The sequence below is a fragment of the Mobula hypostoma genome, chromosome 12 (assembly GCF_963921235.1).
Source record: "Mobula hypostoma chromosome 12, sMobHyp1.1, whole genome shotgun sequence".
In the NCBI taxonomy this organism is placed as follows: Eukaryota; Metazoa; Chordata; class Chondrichthyes; order Myliobatiformes; family Myliobatidae; genus Mobula; species Mobula hypostoma.
Window position 1 is genome coordinate 65,562,665 of NC_086108.1, and position 20,110 is coordinate 65,582,774.

Consider the following 20,110-nt stretch of genomic DNA (forward strand, 5'->3'; position numbering starts at 1 on the left):
AAGACCTGGAGAAAAGTGCAGATTTCATTAATGCTGTCCCACCAGCAAATTGTATTTTTAAATTAATTTCTAATTTATAGTTAATGCAGGAGTTTTTCAGTTTTATTTGTCACATTTCAGTTACAGTTATTAATAACTTAATTGGTTAAAAAAGAAAAAATTGTTAGTTATGATTACATACTGAAGCTCTGAGTATGATTCAAGGTTTTGTACTACAGCACTAATAGTTTAAAGTATTGGTGATCCACCTATTTCAAAATGTATCACTGTGACTGAAAGACAGCAGTTCTGCCATCACTTTAATCAGTTCTTTTCATCCTGAGGGATTACTTTGTTGCTTAGCAACCTGTGGTCTTCACTTTTCCAAAAGCATAGTATGACATCTGCTGCAAGCTGTGCATAATCATTTACTACTGATGATTTGAGGAAAAATAGCAAGAGAACTCTACCTTGGATAACCAAGATGTGACTATTAGTAACAGTGTCTTTCACAACCTCTTTTTCTCATAATAGAATGACACCCATAACAGTGGATGAGACCTTTGGCATATTATTGCATTCTCCGTATCAAACAGCTATGTTTCAATGTGCTGTTGTTATGCCTGAAATAATTAAATGTTTTCTGAAGTTACCACTTTCAGACAGAGTTAAATCCAGGCTATATGACACTTTAATTTATTTTCAGAGGCTTGTACCTCTGTAAGGTCAGCAGGTCACTGTATGTGGGTGAAAGCTGACAGAAAATGATTACTACAAGATTGGTTATCTGTCATCCAGGGCCTCTATCAATTAGACAAGCCTAGGCTATTATTCAATTCAGTGACTGCAGCAAATAAAAATGTATGATGTCCATTTTAAATTAATACAGACAAAATGTGATATGAATACTTCTCTATTGTTTCTAAAAGCATTTTAATATTTATTTATTAATTACTGATTTGAAATTGGTTTCAGCTGAGAGCTGGTCCGGAAGACATTAATTCCTTCATTTGCCTTTGCTCATTAACTAGAAAATGTCGATCTGTATCAATGTATAGACAGGTGTGCACAGGTCTGCTTGTACATTAGCAATAAAATACTGGCAAAACTTCTGTTTTAAAACACTGATGGCTTTCTACAAAAATTTAGCCTGTGAATTTGGTTGAATTCAAAGTACTACAATTTGTTTTTGTTTTTTTTTCTAATTTCCAACCTCTGTTATTTTGATTTTCTTGGCATGTTTAGATGGTTGTGGAAAATACAGTTTTGATCATATTCTTAGCAGCTGTACTAAGAAATATAATTTTAAACCTACAGATTATTTTGGAAAAAATAGACCTGTTCTCCCTTAACCTATCAATTTAATAGAGCTGTAGAGATGCAGAATCATTACATTGGCCACCAAGTACTTACGGAGACTAATCCTATTTTCTATCACTAGGCCTATGGTCTTCTTGCCCAAGGTATTCCAAATACACATCTAAATACTTGCTAAATGCTGTAAGAATCCCCGCCTTGACTACCCCCCAGGCATTATATTCCTCAGCTCAATCAGCCTCTGGAAGATTTTTTCCCCCCAGTTCCCCTCTAAATCCCCAATCCTTAAACCCATGTAATAAAAAAACATTTTCACTGGCTATATTATCTATGCCCCTTGATTTTGCACCTCAATCAGAACCCACTCCGCCCCCCCCTCACAACTCCCCATCCTAAATCTTCTCTGTTCAAAGGAAAACAACACCCAACCTATCCAATCTCTCCTCTTAGCTGGAACCATCCATCCCAGGCAACATGAGGGGAAATCTCTGTAAACCTCATCACTGCATTCATATCCTTCCTACAGTGTCTTGACTGCACACAACATTCCAGCTGCAGCTTACGTAATATTTTATAGAGCTCAGCTATAACATCCTTGCTCTCCATACCAGTTAATCCTTGCTCTCTATACCAGTTAATGACAATAACCCATATTGGTAAGGGAGGAAGGGAACGTCAGCTCAGACCATGAGAGGCCCGCTTTTCATGCCTCACAAGGCGCAGGTTGGAAGTCTGTGTGGGGCACCACTCCTCGCACAGACTAGAGCAATGTGTGATTAAGTGCCTTGCTCAAGGACACAAACACGCTGCCACAGCTGAGGCTCGAACTGGTGACCTTCAAATCACTAGACAAACGCCTTAACCACTTGGCCACGTGCCCAACACAAATTGGTAAATTAGTTCATTATTGTCACATGTCTGATGTACAATGGAAAATTTGTCTTGTGTACAAATACAAATCAATTCATTACAACGGTGCATTGAGGTATTGTAGTAGAAGGTGAAACAGTAACAGATTTCAGAATAAAGCAATACAGTTACGGAGAAAGTGCATTACAGTTAGACAATAAGGTTCAAGGTCATTATGAGTCAGATAGTGAGATCAAAAATCCATGGCGGACTTTTTAAACACTGCCTTGAGATTTTGGAGATGTTCTTTGTCATCCTCACCCGTAACAATTATATCATCCAAGCAATACTGAGTGCCTGGGTAGGCTTGTAGCAACTGGTCCATAACTTTTACCAGAGTGCAGGTGCAGTTGTTGCTCCAAAAGTCAGCTTATTGTAGTAATAAATATCTTGGTAAGTGTTTATGGTGAGACACGAGGAAATCTGCAGATGCTGGAAATTCAAGTAACACACATCAAAGTTGCTGGTGAACACAGCAGGCCAGGCAGCATCTCTAGGAAGAGGTACAGTCGACGTTTCGGGCCGAGACCCTTTGTCAGTACACCTTTGGTCTGGTCCTGACGAATGGTGTCGGCCCGAAATGTCAATTGTACTTATTCCTAGAGATGCTGCCTGGCCTGCTGCGTTCACCAGCAACTTTGATGTGTGTTGCTTTCGCTTTCAGAAGGTGTTTTCACTGTTACGAAGAAAGGCAGCGCGTGATAAAAAATCAGCACGCGAAAAAATCAGCGCGCGATAAAAGGCAGCGCGCGCCCCGAGCAACCGCTCTGCCCCAGATTCAGAACGGCATTGCTTAAACACGTTGCATTGAACAGCCGTTAGCAAGGTGAGTTCTAAGGTGTCGGAAAAGCCTGAAAGAGTAAGGGTGTTACACTTAGCGTAAAACTAGACATAATTAAGCATTTTGATCGTGGTGAATGAAGCAAGGACAAAGTGAGTTTAGCTTGTGGAAATTGATGAAGATGATGTTGAAGAGGTTTTGGCATCCCATGACCAAGAACTGATAGATGAAGAGCTGATGCAATTGGAAGAGGAAAGGATAACAATCGAAACCGAATGCAGAAAGTGAAGCAACTGCATGAGATTTTCGCTGCAATGATAAAGTACGACTTTCACTTTGAAAGGGTACGTAGGCTTAGGGGATATTTGCAGGATGGTTTGAGTGCTTACAAACAACTGTATGATAGAAAAATGTGCGAGGCTCAGCAGTCAAGCAAGCCTTCCACATCAGCCACAGCAGACGACGAACCTCGACCTTCGACATCGAGGCGGGCAGTCTTAGGAGAAGATGAGCTGCCTGCCCTGATCGACGATGAGATGACACCCCCGTGTCCCACCACCCCAACACCCAGGCCCCGGACAGATACTGTACCGATTCGCGGAGAATGCAGCAGTAGCCAGGAGGCACACAGCACATATTTAAGAAAAAAGCTGAAATAAACATGCTAATTAATTAGGTGCCACCTAGCACGTAATTGTTGACCCAGATCAGAGGCGCTGCAATCGGCAATTGCCTCTGATCTGCGCCGACATTTATGTGCTGAGCAGCACCTAATTAATTAGCATGTTTATTTCGGCTTTTTTCTTAACGATGTGCTGTGTGCCTCCCGGCTACTGCTGCGTTCTTCACAGCAATGTATCGGGTCGGCGGCCCAGAGGGTGGGGGCTACTGCACCACCCAGCCTGCGATGACTCAGTCTAACACACCATCATCAGTGTGCTCGGCGCTGTTTTCCCAATTCCGGTAAGTGATACTACACTGTACATACATTATTTCTACTTTATATAGGCTGTGTATTTTTACGTGTTATTTGGTATGATTTGGCAGCTTCATAGTTTAAAGTTTACTGGAGAGCGCGTTTATGCCAACAGCGCGTGAGATTTTCGTTATGGAGATCTGTGCAGGCAATCGTTGTAGAGAAGTATTTCCACTTTATATAGGCTGTGTATTTATCATATCATTCCTGCTTTTACTATATGTTACTGTTATTTTAGGTTTTATGTGTTATTTGGCATGATTTGGTAAGTTATTTTTGGGTCTGCGAATGCTCAAAAAATTTTCCCATATAAATAAATAGTAACTGCTTCTTCGCTTTATGATATTTCGGCTTAGGAACCGTTTCATAGGAACGCTCTACCTTCGGATGGCGGGGGAAACCTGTATTAGATTTTTCATCAACAACATGCAGATTAGTGCTCTTTTTGAAACTGCAACTCTAGTCTTTAGCTTTGTCTCTTCCCTGTGCAGTCCATTTATTTTTGTCTGCTTGACATGTTCTTTGTATATGTCCTACTTCGTTACGTTCTCTGCAAGTTTCACCTTTGGTCTGGTTTATGTGAGCCGCTGCCATTATGGTAACACAATTTGCTCAGCCAGGCACGTTTCTGTTCAGTCGGTACAATTTTGTTCATTCTCTCTGTAGCCCCCGGTAAGCCTCAGGTTCGCTCAGCTCGCTTTCGTCTAGGGGGAGCAGCCTTCAGCCCCACCAAACTAGCTAATCAAGTTTGTGTAGATGCTGTGTAATATACCCCACCATGCCAAATAACAGACAGTACATCACATACGATTAAATGATTACACTTTATAACTCTTACTTTGACTATGACGATAGTAAAGGAACAAAATCAGAACTGTTTAACTGTTTTATAAAAAAAGAAAAAGGTGCCATTATTATTAACCAGTTTGTGCACACATTGTTGGAGCTCTTACAGAACCGGGTCCCCCTTCCTTCAGTCGATGTCCTCCGAATTCCGCCGACCCACGAATGGGACCACCCTCGGTGATCGACCAAACACTCTACTCGAGTCTGTCCGTGTCTCCTCTCCTCACCGAAGATCCAGGGCCTCGGACTCCCGCTCGGGGTCCGATCCGTCGCCCAGCTTACAGCATCGTGTCTCCTCTCTCTGTCCCCATCCACCTTCTGCCCAAAGCCTGCGAAAACAATAGCTTACAGACACACAAGGAAGAATAATATCTATCCCAATTGGTTAGCAAATGAATACAATTCTCGTTATCAGTAGTTATAACCCAAAACAAGCTGCCATAGAGAATCACTGTCTCAGCAGTTAACAGTACAGAGAAGCCATTTTATTTTAACATAACGAGCCATTTTATTAGCCTTAGCAGTAACATAAAAGAAGAAACCCCTTACATATCTTTCATTCCTGACTGCAACTCAGTTGTGTCTCTGGCTGCTGTTTCCATTAATTCAATGATTACAACTGCTCTTTTAAATGTGAGTTGTGCTTCAGTGAGGAGCAGTTTTGAATGCATTCTTGCAAAATTACACAACTAAACAACCCCTCAGTGCATCTTTAAGCCATCACTGTTTTTAATGGCAATGCTTGGACAACTTCTTCATTCAGCCACGTAAGCTGAAGTGGAGTCCCCTTCCTTTTCATTTCGCTTATGAAACCCAAAGCATTCTGCAGTCAACAACAGTTCTAAATGTTTCTTAATTACTTTCACAAAATCAGCAAAGTTCATTTTGGCTGGTTTGGTTGGAGCACAGCTTTGAAGCAACTGTATGTTTTTCCACCCTTTGCACTCAACAAAACTGGCATTTGTTTTTCATTGGCTATTTCATTTGCTTCAAATTACTGCTCAAATCTTTCAGTATACATCATCCAGTTTTCTGTTGTGCAATCAAGTGTATCTATCTTTCCAATGTAGCTTGCCATTACTGCTTTCTGTTTATTATTGATTATTATCATCACCTGGTAATCAATGTTTATGAACCCACGTTCAGATAAGTTGAGTCTCTGTCTGAGGAAAAATATTCTGCGCTTCAACAAGTAGGTAGTCATCTCGGATTCTTTTTAATACTTCCCCGTCGCCACTGTCATGTTTTATAACTCCAGAAGCCAAACAAAAGAAAAACACAAGTCAGGAAACTTGCCTATTTAGTTTTTCTTTCAGTAAGGTGCTCACATATAATATGGTGGTGTAACAACGGATGCCATTTACGTACTTCTTACATTTAACCAATTATGCATTATGTAAACAAAGAATGCTTAAACAATATACAGTATTTATAATATTACTCAAATATTACTGAAATGTTGAAAGCACTACAGATGTAAGCCATGTTTTGGTGAGACAGAAGTCACAGCAGTCCCTCAGTTCTCTATGGCAGGCCAGTCTTGTTCTTAGTTCATCGATTTTGTTCTCAGTGTTCTGGACGGTATCTATTAGTATACTGAAAGGTGTTGGGGGTGTGGAACTTGAAAATACACCGTTTTAGTGTCACCTGCAGAGGGGCCTTCTTATCAGGCTTCTGAGGTAAGTGGCAAAGTCTGGTCAATCCTGAGAGTCGTGGCGTGAAACCACTTGTTAAGTTGCTGCTTATGTATAGACCTAGAAGACCTAAAGTAGATTCAGATGGCCTTGTAAGATAAGTTAGAACAACATGAACAACATGCTGGAGGAACTGAGCAGATCAAGCAGGATCAATGGAAGGAAATTAACAATCAGTGTCTTGGACTGAGCCCCTTCATAGGCCTGGAAAGAAAGAGGGCAGGAGCCAAAATAAAAAGGTGGTGTTAGGGGAGGAGAATGAGCTGGTGGATGATAGGTCAGTCCAGATAAGGGAGAGAGGTTGAAAATTGGGAGGGAAGTGGTAATAATGTGAGAAACTGAGAGATGATAGATGGAAGAGGCAAATGGCTAAACAAGATGGAATTTGATAAGAAAGGGCAATAGACCATGGAATAAAGGGAGAAGGAGGTGGAGAACCAGAGGGAGGAAGGTGTGGGTAATGGAACAGATCATTAAGGTGGGGGGGAGGGGAAAGAGATTGAAGTGAAGGGGCCAGAGGAATAAGGGAAAGCAAGAAGGACACGGGAGAATAGAGAGGAGTAGTTACCAAAAGTTAGAGAAATTTATTTTGATGCCGTCAGGTTGGGTAGCATAGACCTTTACCCCTTCTAACTATCCCCTCCCAGCTTCTCACATCACTTCTGCCTCTCCAGCCACCCACCTTTCACCTCACCTAGTCTCACCCATCACCTGCCAACTTGCACACCTTCCCTTCCCCTATCTTCTTATTCTAGCTTCTAAGCCCATTTCTTTCCAGTGCTGATGATGGATCTTAGCCCAAACCGTCGACAATTTATTTCTCTCCACATATGTTGCCTAAGCTGCTTTAAGAAACTCTTAGTAGGTACATGGATGATAGAAAATAGCAGGCTATGTAGGAGGGAAGGGTTAGTTTAATCTTAAGAGTCAGTTAAAAGGCTGTGACATCATGGGCTGAAGGGACTGTACTGTGCTGTCACGTTCTTTGCTGTGTCCCTCCAGCATTTTGTGTGCATTACTCCAGAATTCTAGCATCTGTGGAATCTCTTGTGTCAGTCGTATCTGATGCCTTGAACTGGGAATACTATGGTTTGTTGGATCGGCATTATTGATGGAAATCTTGCAGCACAGTGCACTAAATTTCTAGGCCTGTGTATCTGGAGTTGCAAATAAACCATTTAGACAAAAGATTTATTTCACTAATGGGCAAGACTGAATCCTGTAGTTTTCTGAATTTCCCAAATCATGTGACATTTGAATTCTTATTTTCTGAACATTAATTCATTGTTGTAGTTGGGTAATATTCTACTTCAAATAATTAACCTATAATTATGCACTCCTCCAAATAGAATACTGGAAGTTCTCAGAAGGTCAAACAGCATCCATAGTGTGGGTCAACATTTCTGATAAATATCCTTTGTTGGGAATGGAAAAGTGAGAAAGCAAGTATGGTTCAAGGTGCAGTGGTGGGGGATAGGGTAGAGTGAATGTCCATTAGGGTGCAGATCATAGTTGTCGAGGTAACCATTATGTAAGAAACAGTGCAGCATCCTGAGGCTGAGATATGTAGCAGCATTTGTGGAGGGGTGGGGTGGGGGGGAGGGTGATTGTTGAGATCAGTGTTGGAGCAGCCTAGACTGGAGGTAGATGTTATTCCTCAACCTTACATTGGGTTTCCAAAGTGCAGCAGTGAATTAATGTAACGTGACTGGAAATTCAGAATCATACTTAAAGGCTGAACAGAGGTATTCTGCAAAGCGTTCACTCAATCCTCAGCTGGGTTCTCCAAAGTTGAGGACAATATTTTAAGCACGTAATGCAATACACTAAATTTGAAGAAATACAAGTGAACTGGTGCTTCATTGGGTTGCCTGTTTGGGTCACTGGATAGTGCAATGAGAAGCGGTGAAAGGGCTGGTGTTGTGTGGGCAACTGCTGGGAAAAGGAGAGTGATTGCTTCAGATTCCAAAGTAATTAAAGCCCACTCTCTTAATCGGACTGAAGAGTGGTTCTTTAAACTCGGATTATTGGCTCTAAAACATTTTGTATGGCTCCATATTATGCAGTAAAGTAAGCCAGTACAGTGGATTAAAAAGCATAAAAAAACTCAGGTGATTACAATCTAAAATTTAAAAAACAAGAAATTGCAGAGTTTCTTAGTTGGTCCAGTAGTACTTAGGAGAAACAGTTCTTTCTTTAGAGCTGAAAAAGTAAGACAACAAATGTGTTTGAAATTGCAGAGAGCATGGAGTAATGCGAGGGATTACTGAGGGCTGGATGGAGAGAACAAAGGGAACATATGTGCCTACCCAGGTGGCACAAGTACCGTTCACTGCCAAATCCAGTTCTAACCACATCATTGCATTTGCTGATGACACAGCGGTGCTTGGTCTTATCAGCAACAATGATGAAACAGCGTACAGAGAGGAGGTAGAGCAGCTCGTGTAAATACAAAGCACTGACTCTCAACGTGAACAACACTAAGGAGATCACCATTGACTTCAGGAAGGCGCAGGCAGACACTCCCTACTGGACATCAATGGCTTCTCCACAGAGTCAGGAGAACCAAGTTTCTTGATGTGACCATTACAGGTGATCCGGGCTGGTCTCTCAACGCCACCTTTTTAGCCAAGAGAGCAGAGCAGTCTCTCCACTTCCTGAAGAGAGCGTTCCCACCCCCCCATCCAACTCTCACCACATTCTACCAGAGTACCATCAAAAGTGTCCAGACCTGCTGCATCACCATCTGGTATGGGAATTGTATTGCATCACATTGTGAGGACTGCTGAAAATATCATCAAGGTCTCTCTCTCTCCCCTCCCCCCCCCCCCAATTTAGGACATTTATCAGAATCATTGCACATGCAGTGCCTCCAGTATTGTCAAAGACTCTTCCATCCTTCCCTCAACCTCCTTGATCTCCTGCTGTCAGGCAGAAGGTATCACAGCACAAGAACCAGAATTGTAAGGCTGGGTAACAATTTCTTCCTCCAGGCTGTTTAACACCCTGCTGCCCCCAGCTCATATGTACACCCTGTCTGTGCCCTGTTGCCCCCAGCTCACATGTACACCCTGTCTGTGTCCTGCTGCCCCCAGCTCACATGTACACCCTGTCTGTGCCCTGCTGCCCCCCACACATGTACACCCTGACTGTGCCCTGCTGCCCCCAGTTTACATATACACACTGTCTGAGTGTCCTGGTGGACCCAGTTCACATGTACACCCTGTCTGAGTGCCCTGCTGCCCCCAGCTCACATGTACACCCTGTCTGAGTGTCCTTCTGCCCCCAGCTCATATGTACACCTTGTCTGTGCCCTGCTGCCCCCCACACATGTACACCCTGTCTGTGTCCTGCTGCCCCCAGCTCACATGTACACCCTGTCTGTGCCCTGCTGCCCCCCACACATGTACACCCTGTCTGTGTCCTGCTGCCCCCAGCTCACATGTACACCGTCTGTGTCCTGCTGCCCCCAGCTCACATGTACACCCTGTCTGTGTCCTGCTGCCCCCAGCTCACATGTACACCCTGTCTGTGCCCTGCTGCCCCCCACACATGTACACCCTGTCTGTGTCCTGCTGCCCCCAGCTCACATGTACACCCTGTCTGTGCTCTGCTGCCCCCCACACCCCCACCACCCAACTCCCCAAATCAGAGATGTACTCACATCCTTCACTAGTTTCTTTTTCATGTTTTATTGCTGCTGCTTCACATACTCATACTACTGATTGTTTAATTATAATAGTGCCAGTAATATTACATTGTAGTGTTTTACATAAATGGGCACCTTGCACTTTATGTTAGCTTGTCAATCTTCAGGCCATGCCTCTCAGGGGTTTGTACAAATATTATTTTGTGACGGTATACGCTGGATCTTATCTGTTTTGCTGTGTGTGACTATACAAACCATAAGACATGGGAGCAGAATTAGGCCATCTGGACAATCAAGTCTGCTCCGCCATTCAATCATGGCTGATCATGTTTTTTGCTATCTCCTCCTCAACCCCAATTTTCGGCCTTCTCCCTGTAACCTTTGATGCCATGTCCAATCAAGAACCTATCAATCTCTGCCTTAAATACGCTCAACGACCTGACCTGCACAACTGCATGTGGCAACAAATTCACCACCGTTTTGCTAGAGAAATTTCTCCGCATCTCTCTTTTGAAAAGGCGCCCCTCTATCCTGAGGCTGTGCCCTCTTGTCTTAGACTCTCCCACCATGGGAAATATCCTTTCCATATCTACTCTGTCTAGGCCTTTCAATATTCGAAAGGTTTCAATGAGATCCCCCCTCATCCTTCTGAATCCCAGCTAGTACAGACCCAGAGTCATCAAACATTCCTCGTATGATAACCCTTTCATTCCTGGAATCATCCTTGTGAACCTCCTCTGAACTCTCTCCAATGTCAGAATATCTTTTCTAAGATGAGGAGCCCAAAACTGTTAGGTGAAGCCTTATCAGTGCCTTATAAAGCCTCAGCATCACATCCTTGTTCTTATATTCTAGACCTCTTGAAATATGTACAGTGTTCAGGCCGAGGGGAATGATGTTTTGTTTAGCTGTATGCATATATAGAGTTGAATGACGGTAAACTTGAACTTGAACTTGATGCCATCTAAGGAAGAGTAATGAGTGTTTGTGAACCACATCTGATCTGACTGAAAGAGTATAAACTGGGGCGATGAATGAGGGAAATAAAGAGGGGAAAATGTGCTGCAATAGTGTAATGCAGAATACACCAGTTGCTGGAAATTTAAAATAAAGGACTTGAAATACTCAATAAATCAGGTGTCATCTCTGGAGAAAGAAAACCGGGTTAATGATACAGGTGGATGACCTTGCATCAGAACTCACCAGCTCTGGTACAAAGTCATCCACTTATATCCTTAACCTGGTTTGATATAGGTGAACGACCTTGCATGATATAGGCTGGTTACCTGAACTTGTTGTCAAGTTCCGAGAGTGGCAACATGCCTATTCAGAAGATGGAGTGCTGTTCCTCCAGAACTGTAGATGCTATCTAAATATTAAATACTGCAATGACTCGTTACTTGAAATAACTGCTCTTTGTTGAGAACATAGGTTTCCTTTAGTAACTGTACAAGCACAATGATGAGATCTTCCAGTCAGATTGAATATGGCAGCTATTTAGATTCGGCACAGAGTTTCTTCATATCGGATGCACCAATTCGTTAAGTGAATTTTGCTGAATGCGGAATATTGTAAGAGCATTTTCTAATGTTCAAGTTCAAAGTTCTTAAGTAAATTTATACATGCCACCATATAAAACCTGGAGATTCACTTTCTTGTAGGCAATCACATTAAATGCAAGAAACTCAAGAGAGTAAATGAATGGCTGCAAATAATCCTGAACTTGTCCAGATATATTCAATTTTACTATTCTAATAATAAGCATCCATCAACAAATTAATGATGTAAATCAACAATATTGCAGACTAGCAATCCAAGCTACTATGAATTCTAATTCTTATGAGATACGTGATCAAAGCAGAAGTGTAATAGAAAATTAAAGTTTTGGTTCTAGGTAGAAACTATAGATACAGATTACTGCACCGTACAGCATGCAGCTTATTTCTTGATTGCATTTCATTCAAATCTCAATTATCCCTTTCAATTTTCTGCAAGGCTTAATTTTCTAGAGTTAAATTAGTGCTTATTGAGCTGAATTAGTCTAACAGAAATATGTGTTAAGATGATAACTTGAATATTTACACTGGTGAATAGCTAACACATTGGGAAATTGTTCAGGCTTGTCAGTGAAGACTGCTAAGGTTGCAACATTAAGAAAATGAAGGGATTTGGGGCCTTATTATGTGCAGATCAAAAAGAAAGGTAACACTAGTAAATCAAAGAAAATATGGTATGGTACAATACCTTTTGTGGGAGATGGTCATTGTCTTTCACTTGTGTAACTAAAATACTACTCATCACCTGACAGTCTTGTTGAATATTGTCTCGCCTTGTTTCATACAGACGTAAGCTACTTATTTTTCTCTCTGAAGCTGAAATAGGTATTGATCACTATCTAATAATCTGTGACCATACTGAGTTTTGAATTGATGAAGGAAGCAGCTGAAGATGATTAGGTCTGAGAATAACTGCAGAAGCAACGCTTGGGCTGACACAATTGATAGGTATCAACCACAATGATTTTCCTTTGTGCAAGGTCTGATTTCTGTCATTCAAGACGGAATATTCATTATGTGGGGTTTTACCAGGACTTCTTGATTCAACAATCAACCAAAAGCTGCAATGATGTCACTAACAAGAGAAAATCTGCCGATGCCAGAAATCCAAGCAACACACACAAAATGCTGGAGGAACTTAACAGGCCAGGCAGCATCTATAGAAAAAACTACAGTCAACTTTACAGGCCAAAACCCTTCGGCAGGGCTCATCTGGAAACTGTGTTGTACAAGCTGGTGGCAAAGGCATGTTCCCAGGAAGGATACATGGCTGTAGTAATGGGTCTGTGTAAGCACGTGGTTGATGAGTCGGAGAGCATCAGGAATCACAGAGGGGGAGCAGTGGGAGAGGGTTTCACTGAACACCCGTCTAAGGGAAGATTTAAAATTCTTCAGGGTAGGTATCCCTGGAAGAGACTTCGCAGTGTAGTAATCCAATCGCAAACAAGATGCTGGAAATCCAAGCAACACACACAAACTGCTGGAGGAACTAAGCAGGCCAGGCAGCAACTATAGAAGGGGTTTGGCCTGAAATGTCGGCTATACCTTTTTCTATAGATGCTGCCTGGTCTGCTGAGTTCCTCCAGTATGTGTCACTAGCAGTTATAGCATTTATTCTCATTTCATATCTGAAATGTAGCTCTTTGGTCTGTGTTTAGACCATATGGTCTGAAGCCAGGTGGTTCCAGATAGTCCCAATCTAAAGACTGCTGAGCAAGTTATTGGTAAATAAGAGCCGTTCAGTAGCACTTCTGTAAGAATTTCTGTTACTGTGCTGATAACTAATGTTGGCTCATGGGGCATGAATTTTCCTTGCACTTTGTGGACAGTACAATTATATACTGCAATGCAGAGTCAGTGTTTTAATATTTTAACTTTAGCTGTATTCAATTCTCCCACCCATTTCTTGACAGCATTCCTCTATTTTCTCATCACTTCTCTATCTTCATTCTTTGCTGTTAAGATATTGTTTATGTCTTAATTTACTTTTTTTTTTGCTTTAGAAAAGATAAGACAAAAATATGGAGACCTGCCAGGAGATCTACACATCTTTGAGCTTGAAAAAGACAAGAATGGTCTGGGACTCAGTCTTGCTGGCAACAAGGATAGGTCTCGGATGAGCATCTTTGTAGTAGGAATCAATCCTGAAGGTGCTGCAGGGAAAGACGGGAGAATAAAGGTCGGAGATGAACTTCTGGAAGTAAGTTAATAACTTAGATAACCTAGATTGTGTGCATCCCTTTCAACATTTAGTACAGGGTTTCCTAACCTGCAGTCCATGGACCCCTTGCTTAATGGTATTGGTCTGTGGCATTAAAAAAGGTTGGGAACCCCTGATTTAGTAGAATCATCATCTACCACCTACTTTTATTGAGTACATGAAATTAAAGCTTATTGCTTTATTTTTCTTCTTAACCACTTCATGATCAGGTTTATATTTATTTAGAAAATTGAATTTTAAGCATCAATAAGCATCACTGATAATCCTGGAAATCTGAAATAAAAACTGTAAATCTTAGCAATACTCATCATCAGTTAATGTTTCAATTTGAAGTCCTTTCTCATAAATGATATAAATAGTTATACTTAATTAATATTTGACCTTAACTAAAAAATGCTTGATAACGAAAAAAATTATTTGAGGAATTTATTCAGAATGAAGACTGTGCACCTAACTTTCATAGTCATGCTGCTTGAAGAACTAGACAATGATGCTTTTGTCAGTTGATCACAAAAGTTCAAAAGTAAATTTATTATCAAACTACTAATGTGCCACCATGTACAACCCTAAGATTCATTTCCTCATGGGCATACACAGTAAATCCAGGAAACACAATAGAATCGATGAAAGGCTGCACCCAACAGGACAGCAAAGAACCAAAGTGCAAAGGGCAACAAACTCTGCAAGTACAAAGAAATATTAATAATAAATAAATTAGCAATAAATATTTGAGAACATGTGATGAAGAGTCCTTGAAATTGAGTTAGTTGGTTTTGTGAACAGTTCAGTGATGAGGTGAGTGAAGTTGAATGAAGTTATCCCTTCTGGTTCAAGAGCCTGATGGTTGGGGGGTAACAACTGTGCTTGAATTTAGTGGCGTGGGTCCTGAGGCACCTGTACTTTCTTCTTGAAGGCAGCAGTGAAAAGAGAGCATGGCCTGGATTGTGGGGGTCCTTGATAATAGATGCTGGTTTTCTGCAACAGCACTCCATATAGAAATGTTCAATGGTGAGGAGGGCTTTATCCGTGATGGACTAAGCTGTATCCACTACTTCCTGTAGGATTTTCCATTCAAGGGTATTGGTGTCTCCATACCAGGCTGTGATGCAGCCAGTCAATATACTCTCCACCACACATTTACAGAAGTTTGTCAAAGTTTTCGATCAGTTATCAAATCTTTTCAAACTTCTAAGGAAGTAGAGGCGCTGCCGTGCTTTCTTTGTAAAGGCACTTATGTGCTGGACCCAGGACAGATCCTCTGAAATAACACTGAGGAATTAACTGACCCTCTCCATCTGTAATCCCCTGATAAGGACTGGCTCATGGACCTCCGGTTTCTTCCTCCTGTAATCAATAATCAGCTCCTTGGTCTTGCTGACACTGAGTGAGAGGTTATTATTATGGCACCACTCAGTCAGATTTTCAATCTTCCTCCTATATGCTGATTCATCACCACTTTTGATTTGGCCAGTGACAGTGGTGTCAGCAAACTTAAATATGCCATTGAAGCTGTGCTTAGCCTCACAGTCATAAATATAAAGTGAATGGAGCAGGGGCTAAGCACACAGCCTTGTGGTGCTTTTCTGCCGATGGAGATGGGGAGATGTTGTTACCAATCTGAACTGACTGGGGTCTGTCTGCAAGTGAGGAAATTGTGGATCCAATTACACAAGGAGATATTGAGGCCAAGGTCTTCAAGCTTATTGATTTGTTTTTGGGGATGATAGTATTGAAAGTGTGGAGAAATGTAGAAATAGAGTAGGAATAAAGAATAAAGATCACAAAGAAGTGTAACAGTGATGCCTATGAGAGTCTAAATTTTGTGATTTTCATTGCACACTGTTGATGAATGTTCATAATGGTTCTACCTTGGTAATAGCTAAATAAACTGTGAAATCTGTTCAGCAATTTCTAATGTGGAAATATCAGCTTAGGCCCATTCAATTTATAAATACCCCAACAGTGACTACATACTCAAGCTAAATCATGATTGATTGATTGATTGATATTGACGTTCACTGGGAACTACTCTAAGAATACAGATTTGGTGTGATCTATAAACCAATATGTCAATAAACTTCTCCATCTGTTATAGTTGAACCTAGACTTATTGATCTAAATATTGTTTTTAAGATTAAGATTCAATATGCTGCTCTCTCTTCAGCCTTTGAAATCAATTTCTTGTTTGTTGGCCTCATCCAATATTTGGATATTAATTTAAAAACTAATTTTAAGCTCAGAACAGTTAGCAATACATGCTCTTTTGATATGTAGTCTGCAATCTGAGTAAATATAAATTTTAACTGGTTTGACAAGATTTATGACTCGCTAAAGTAATTACAGTGAAATGTGTCCCCAGTGTAACAGATCTCATTTAATGGTGGCAGAGTAATTGGATATGGATTTTGCTGACCTGACTACTTCCATTGGCCTTTGTGAGATCTAGCATCTGAGAATAATCAAATGTTTGTCTACCATTTGTTTTTTAGTTAATGACAATGGTCTTATCTGATTGACCTTGTTTTTGGAAAAAATGAATACAAATTTATTGAAGGTCATTATAAGCTTGCAATTAATGAGAGTCTTACTTGCATTATATCCTATTCTGTAATCTGCTGTAACACTGATAAGTTCCCTCATTCCCACAGAATGCAGGGATTCTGGAGACCTCTGGCCTCCCGGATAACCACAGCTGCACCAGGTGCATTGAGCTGCAGCTCCTCAGAATGTGTTAAGGAACTGGAGCTGTAGCTTGATGACCTTGGGCTCATATGGGAGATGGAGGAAGTGATACATAGGAGCTACAGGGAAGTAGTCAACGCTAGGGTTGCAGGAGGCAGGTAACCGGGTGACTGTCCGGAGAAGGAAGAGAAATGAGCAACCATTAGAGAGTACCCCTGTGACGGTTCTCCTCAATAATAAGTATACAACTTTGGCACTTTGGATACCACCGGGAGGCAGGGCTGGGTAACGACCTACCAGGTGGGAGCTGCAATGACTGGGTCTCTGGCACTGAATCTGATGCTGTGGCTCAGAAGAGAACAGATGTGAAGAGAACTGCTGTGGTAATAGGAGATTCCATAGTCAGAAGTATAGAGATGAGATTCTGTGGGCATGATAGAGATATCCACATACCAGAGACAGGAGGTATGTTGCCTCCCACGTGCCAGAGACAGGAATGTCTCAGATCAGTTCCATGGTATTCTTAAGGGGGAGGGGCAGCCAGAAGAATTGGTACATGGGTATGAAAGGTGAGGAGGTCTTAAAGAGAGAACTTAGGGAGCAAGTTAGAAAGCTGAAAAGCAGAACCTTTAGAGTAGTAATCTCTGGGTTGCTGCCCGTGCCATGTGCCAGTGAGGGTAAGAATCGGATGATCTGGCAAATGCACGTGTGGCTGAGGAACTTTGTGCTGGGGGCAAGGGTTTAGATTTCTGGATCATTGGGATCTCTTCGGCAGAAGGTGTGACCTGTACAAAGGGGATGGGTTACAACGAAACCCCAGGGGGACCAATATCCTTACCGGCAGGTTTGCTAGAACTGTTCGGGAGGATTTAAATTAATTTGATGTGGGTGGTGGGAACCAGAGTGATAAGGCTGAGGATGGGGTAGTTGGTTTACAAACAGAGGCAGTGTGTAGTGAGACTACTAGCAAGGAGAGGCTGATGATAGGGCAAAATTACAGTCAACAGGATGAGTTGAAATGTAAAAGGCAGACAAAATTGATAGGGTGATGAATACAGGACTGAAGGTGTTATATTTGGATGCATGCAGTATGTAGAATAAGGTAGATGAACTTGTAGCACAATTACAGATTAACATGTATGGCGTTGTGGACATCACTGAATCGTGGCTGAAAGAAGGTTATAGCTGGGAGCTTAATGTTCAAGGATATATATAACCATATAACAATTACAGCACGGAAACAGACCACCTCGGCCCTTCTAGTCCGTGCCGAACTCTTACTCTCATCTAGTCTCACCGACCTGCACTCAGCCCATAACCCTCCATTCCTTTCCTGTCCATATAGCTATCTAATTTAACTTTAAATGACAACATCGAACCTGCCTCAACCACTTCTGCTGGAAGCTCGTTCCACACAGCTACCACTCTCTGAGTAAAGAAGTTTCGATACTGTATCGAAAGGACAGGCAGGAGGGGTGGGGTTCCTCTGTTGGTAAAAAATGAAATCAAATCCTTAGAAAGAGGTGACTGGTAGGATCGAAAGGCATAGAATCAATGCGGATTGAGCTAAGAAACCATAAGGGTAAAAAGACTTTGATGGGAGTGATATACAGGCCTCCAAACAGTAACAAAGATGCAGTTTACAAATTACAATGGGAGATAGAAAATGCATGTCAAAAGGGCTATAGTCATGGGGCATTTCAATATGCAGGTAGTTTGGGAAAATCAGGTTGGTGCTGAATCCCAAAAGGGGAATTTTGTAAAATACCTATGAGATAGTTCTTTAAGCAGTTCATAATTGAACCCACTAGGGGATCGGCTATTCTGGATTCAGTTTTGTGCAATGAAACAGAATTGATTAGAGAGCTTAAGGTAAAGGAACCTTTAAGAGACTGTCACCATATTATGATAGAATTCACCCTGCAATTTGAGAAGGAGAGCTAAAGTCAGATATAGCTGTAATACGGTGGAGTATGTAATTTCAGGGTACTTGGAGACAGATGGGAAAATAAGCTGGTCAGCATGGTTTCCTTTAAGAGAAAATCTTACCTGACAAATCTGTTTGAATTCTTTGAAGAAATAACAAGCAGTATAGACAAAGGAGAATCATTGGATGTTGTGTACTTGGATTTTCAGAAGGCATTTGACAAGTTGCCACACATGATGCTGTTTAACAAGCCCATAGCAATACAGGAAAGATACTGGCATGGATAGAACCTTAGCTGATTGGCAGGAGACAAAGTGTGGGAATAAAGGGAGCCTTTCTGGTTGTCTGCTGGTGACTAGTGGTGTTCCGCGGATGTCTGTGTTGGGACCACTTCGTTTTGCATTATATGTCAATAATTTGGATGAAAGAATTAATGGCTCTTTGGCCAACTTTGCAGACGATATGAAGATATGTGGAGAAGTAGGGAGTGTTGTGGGAGCAGAGAGACTACAGAAGGAATTAGATTAGTTGAATGTGCGAAGAAGTGGCAGATTGAATACAGTGTCAGGAAGTGTATGGTCATTGACTTTTGTAGAAGAAATAAAAGAGTAGACTGTTTTCTAAATTGAGAGAAAATTTAAAAATCTGAGGTGCAAAGGGTCTTGGGGTCTTCATGCTGGATTCCCTAAAAATTACTTACAGGTTGAGTCACTGGTGAGGAAGGCAAATGCAATGTTAGCATTCATTTTGAGAGGATTAGAATATCACAGCAAGGATGTAGTGTTAAGGCTTTTTAAGGTGCTGGTGAGGCCGCATGGAGTATTATGAGCAGTTTTGGGCCCCTTACCTAAGAAAGTATGTGCTGACACTGGAGAGGGTTCAAAGGAGTTTCACGAAAGTGATTCTGGGATTGAAAGGCTTATTATATGAGGAGCGTTTGATGGCTCTGGGCCTGTACTCACTGGAATTCAGAAGAATGAGGGGAGATCTCATTGAAACATATCGAATAGTGAAAGGTCTCAATAGTGTAGATGTAGAGAGCATGTTTCCTATGATGGGGGAGTCAAAGACAAGAGGACAGAGCTTCAGAATAGAGGGACATCCATTTCAAATGGAGATGTGGAGGGATTTCTTTAGGCAGTAAGTGTTGGATTAGTGGAGTTCATTGCTACAGGTGACTGGAGAATAAGCCATTGGGTATATGAGGGGTGATTAATAAGTTCGTGGCCTAAGGTTCATGTTAAGTGTGTCCAGGACGGATTCCTGTCACAATATGTGGACAGGCCGACTAGGGAGAATGCCATACTAGATCTAGTACAGTACTAGGTAATTGAACTGGGTCAGGTCACAGATCTCTCAGTGGGTGAGCATCTGGGGGACAGTGACCACCACTCACTGGCCTTTAGCATGATCATGGAAAAGGATAGAATCAGAGAGGACAGGAAAAATTTTAATTGGGGAAGGGCAAATTATGAGGCTATAAGGCTAGAACTTTCGGGTGTGAATTGGGATGGTGTTTTTGCAGGGAACTGTACTATGGACATGTGGGCAATGTTTAGAGATCTCTTGCAGG

The 20,110-nt window shown here is 41.6% G+C and overlaps 1 protein-coding gene across 5 annotated transcripts in view; it reads left to right on the forward strand.

The window, feature by feature from the left end:
* LOC134354873 (inaD-like protein) overlaps nt 1-20,110 on the forward strand; it is a 332,069-nt gene that overhangs the window by 209,124 nt on the left and 102,835 nt on the right. For all 5 annotated transcript variants that reach the window (XM_063064296.1, XM_063064298.1, XM_063064297.1 and 2 more), the window contains exon 30: nt 13,711-13,907. In XM_063064296.1, the coding sequence (XP_062920366.1) occupies nt 13,711-13,907 (197 nt within the window). The remainder of the gene's footprint in view (nt 1-13,710; nt 13,908-20,110) is intronic.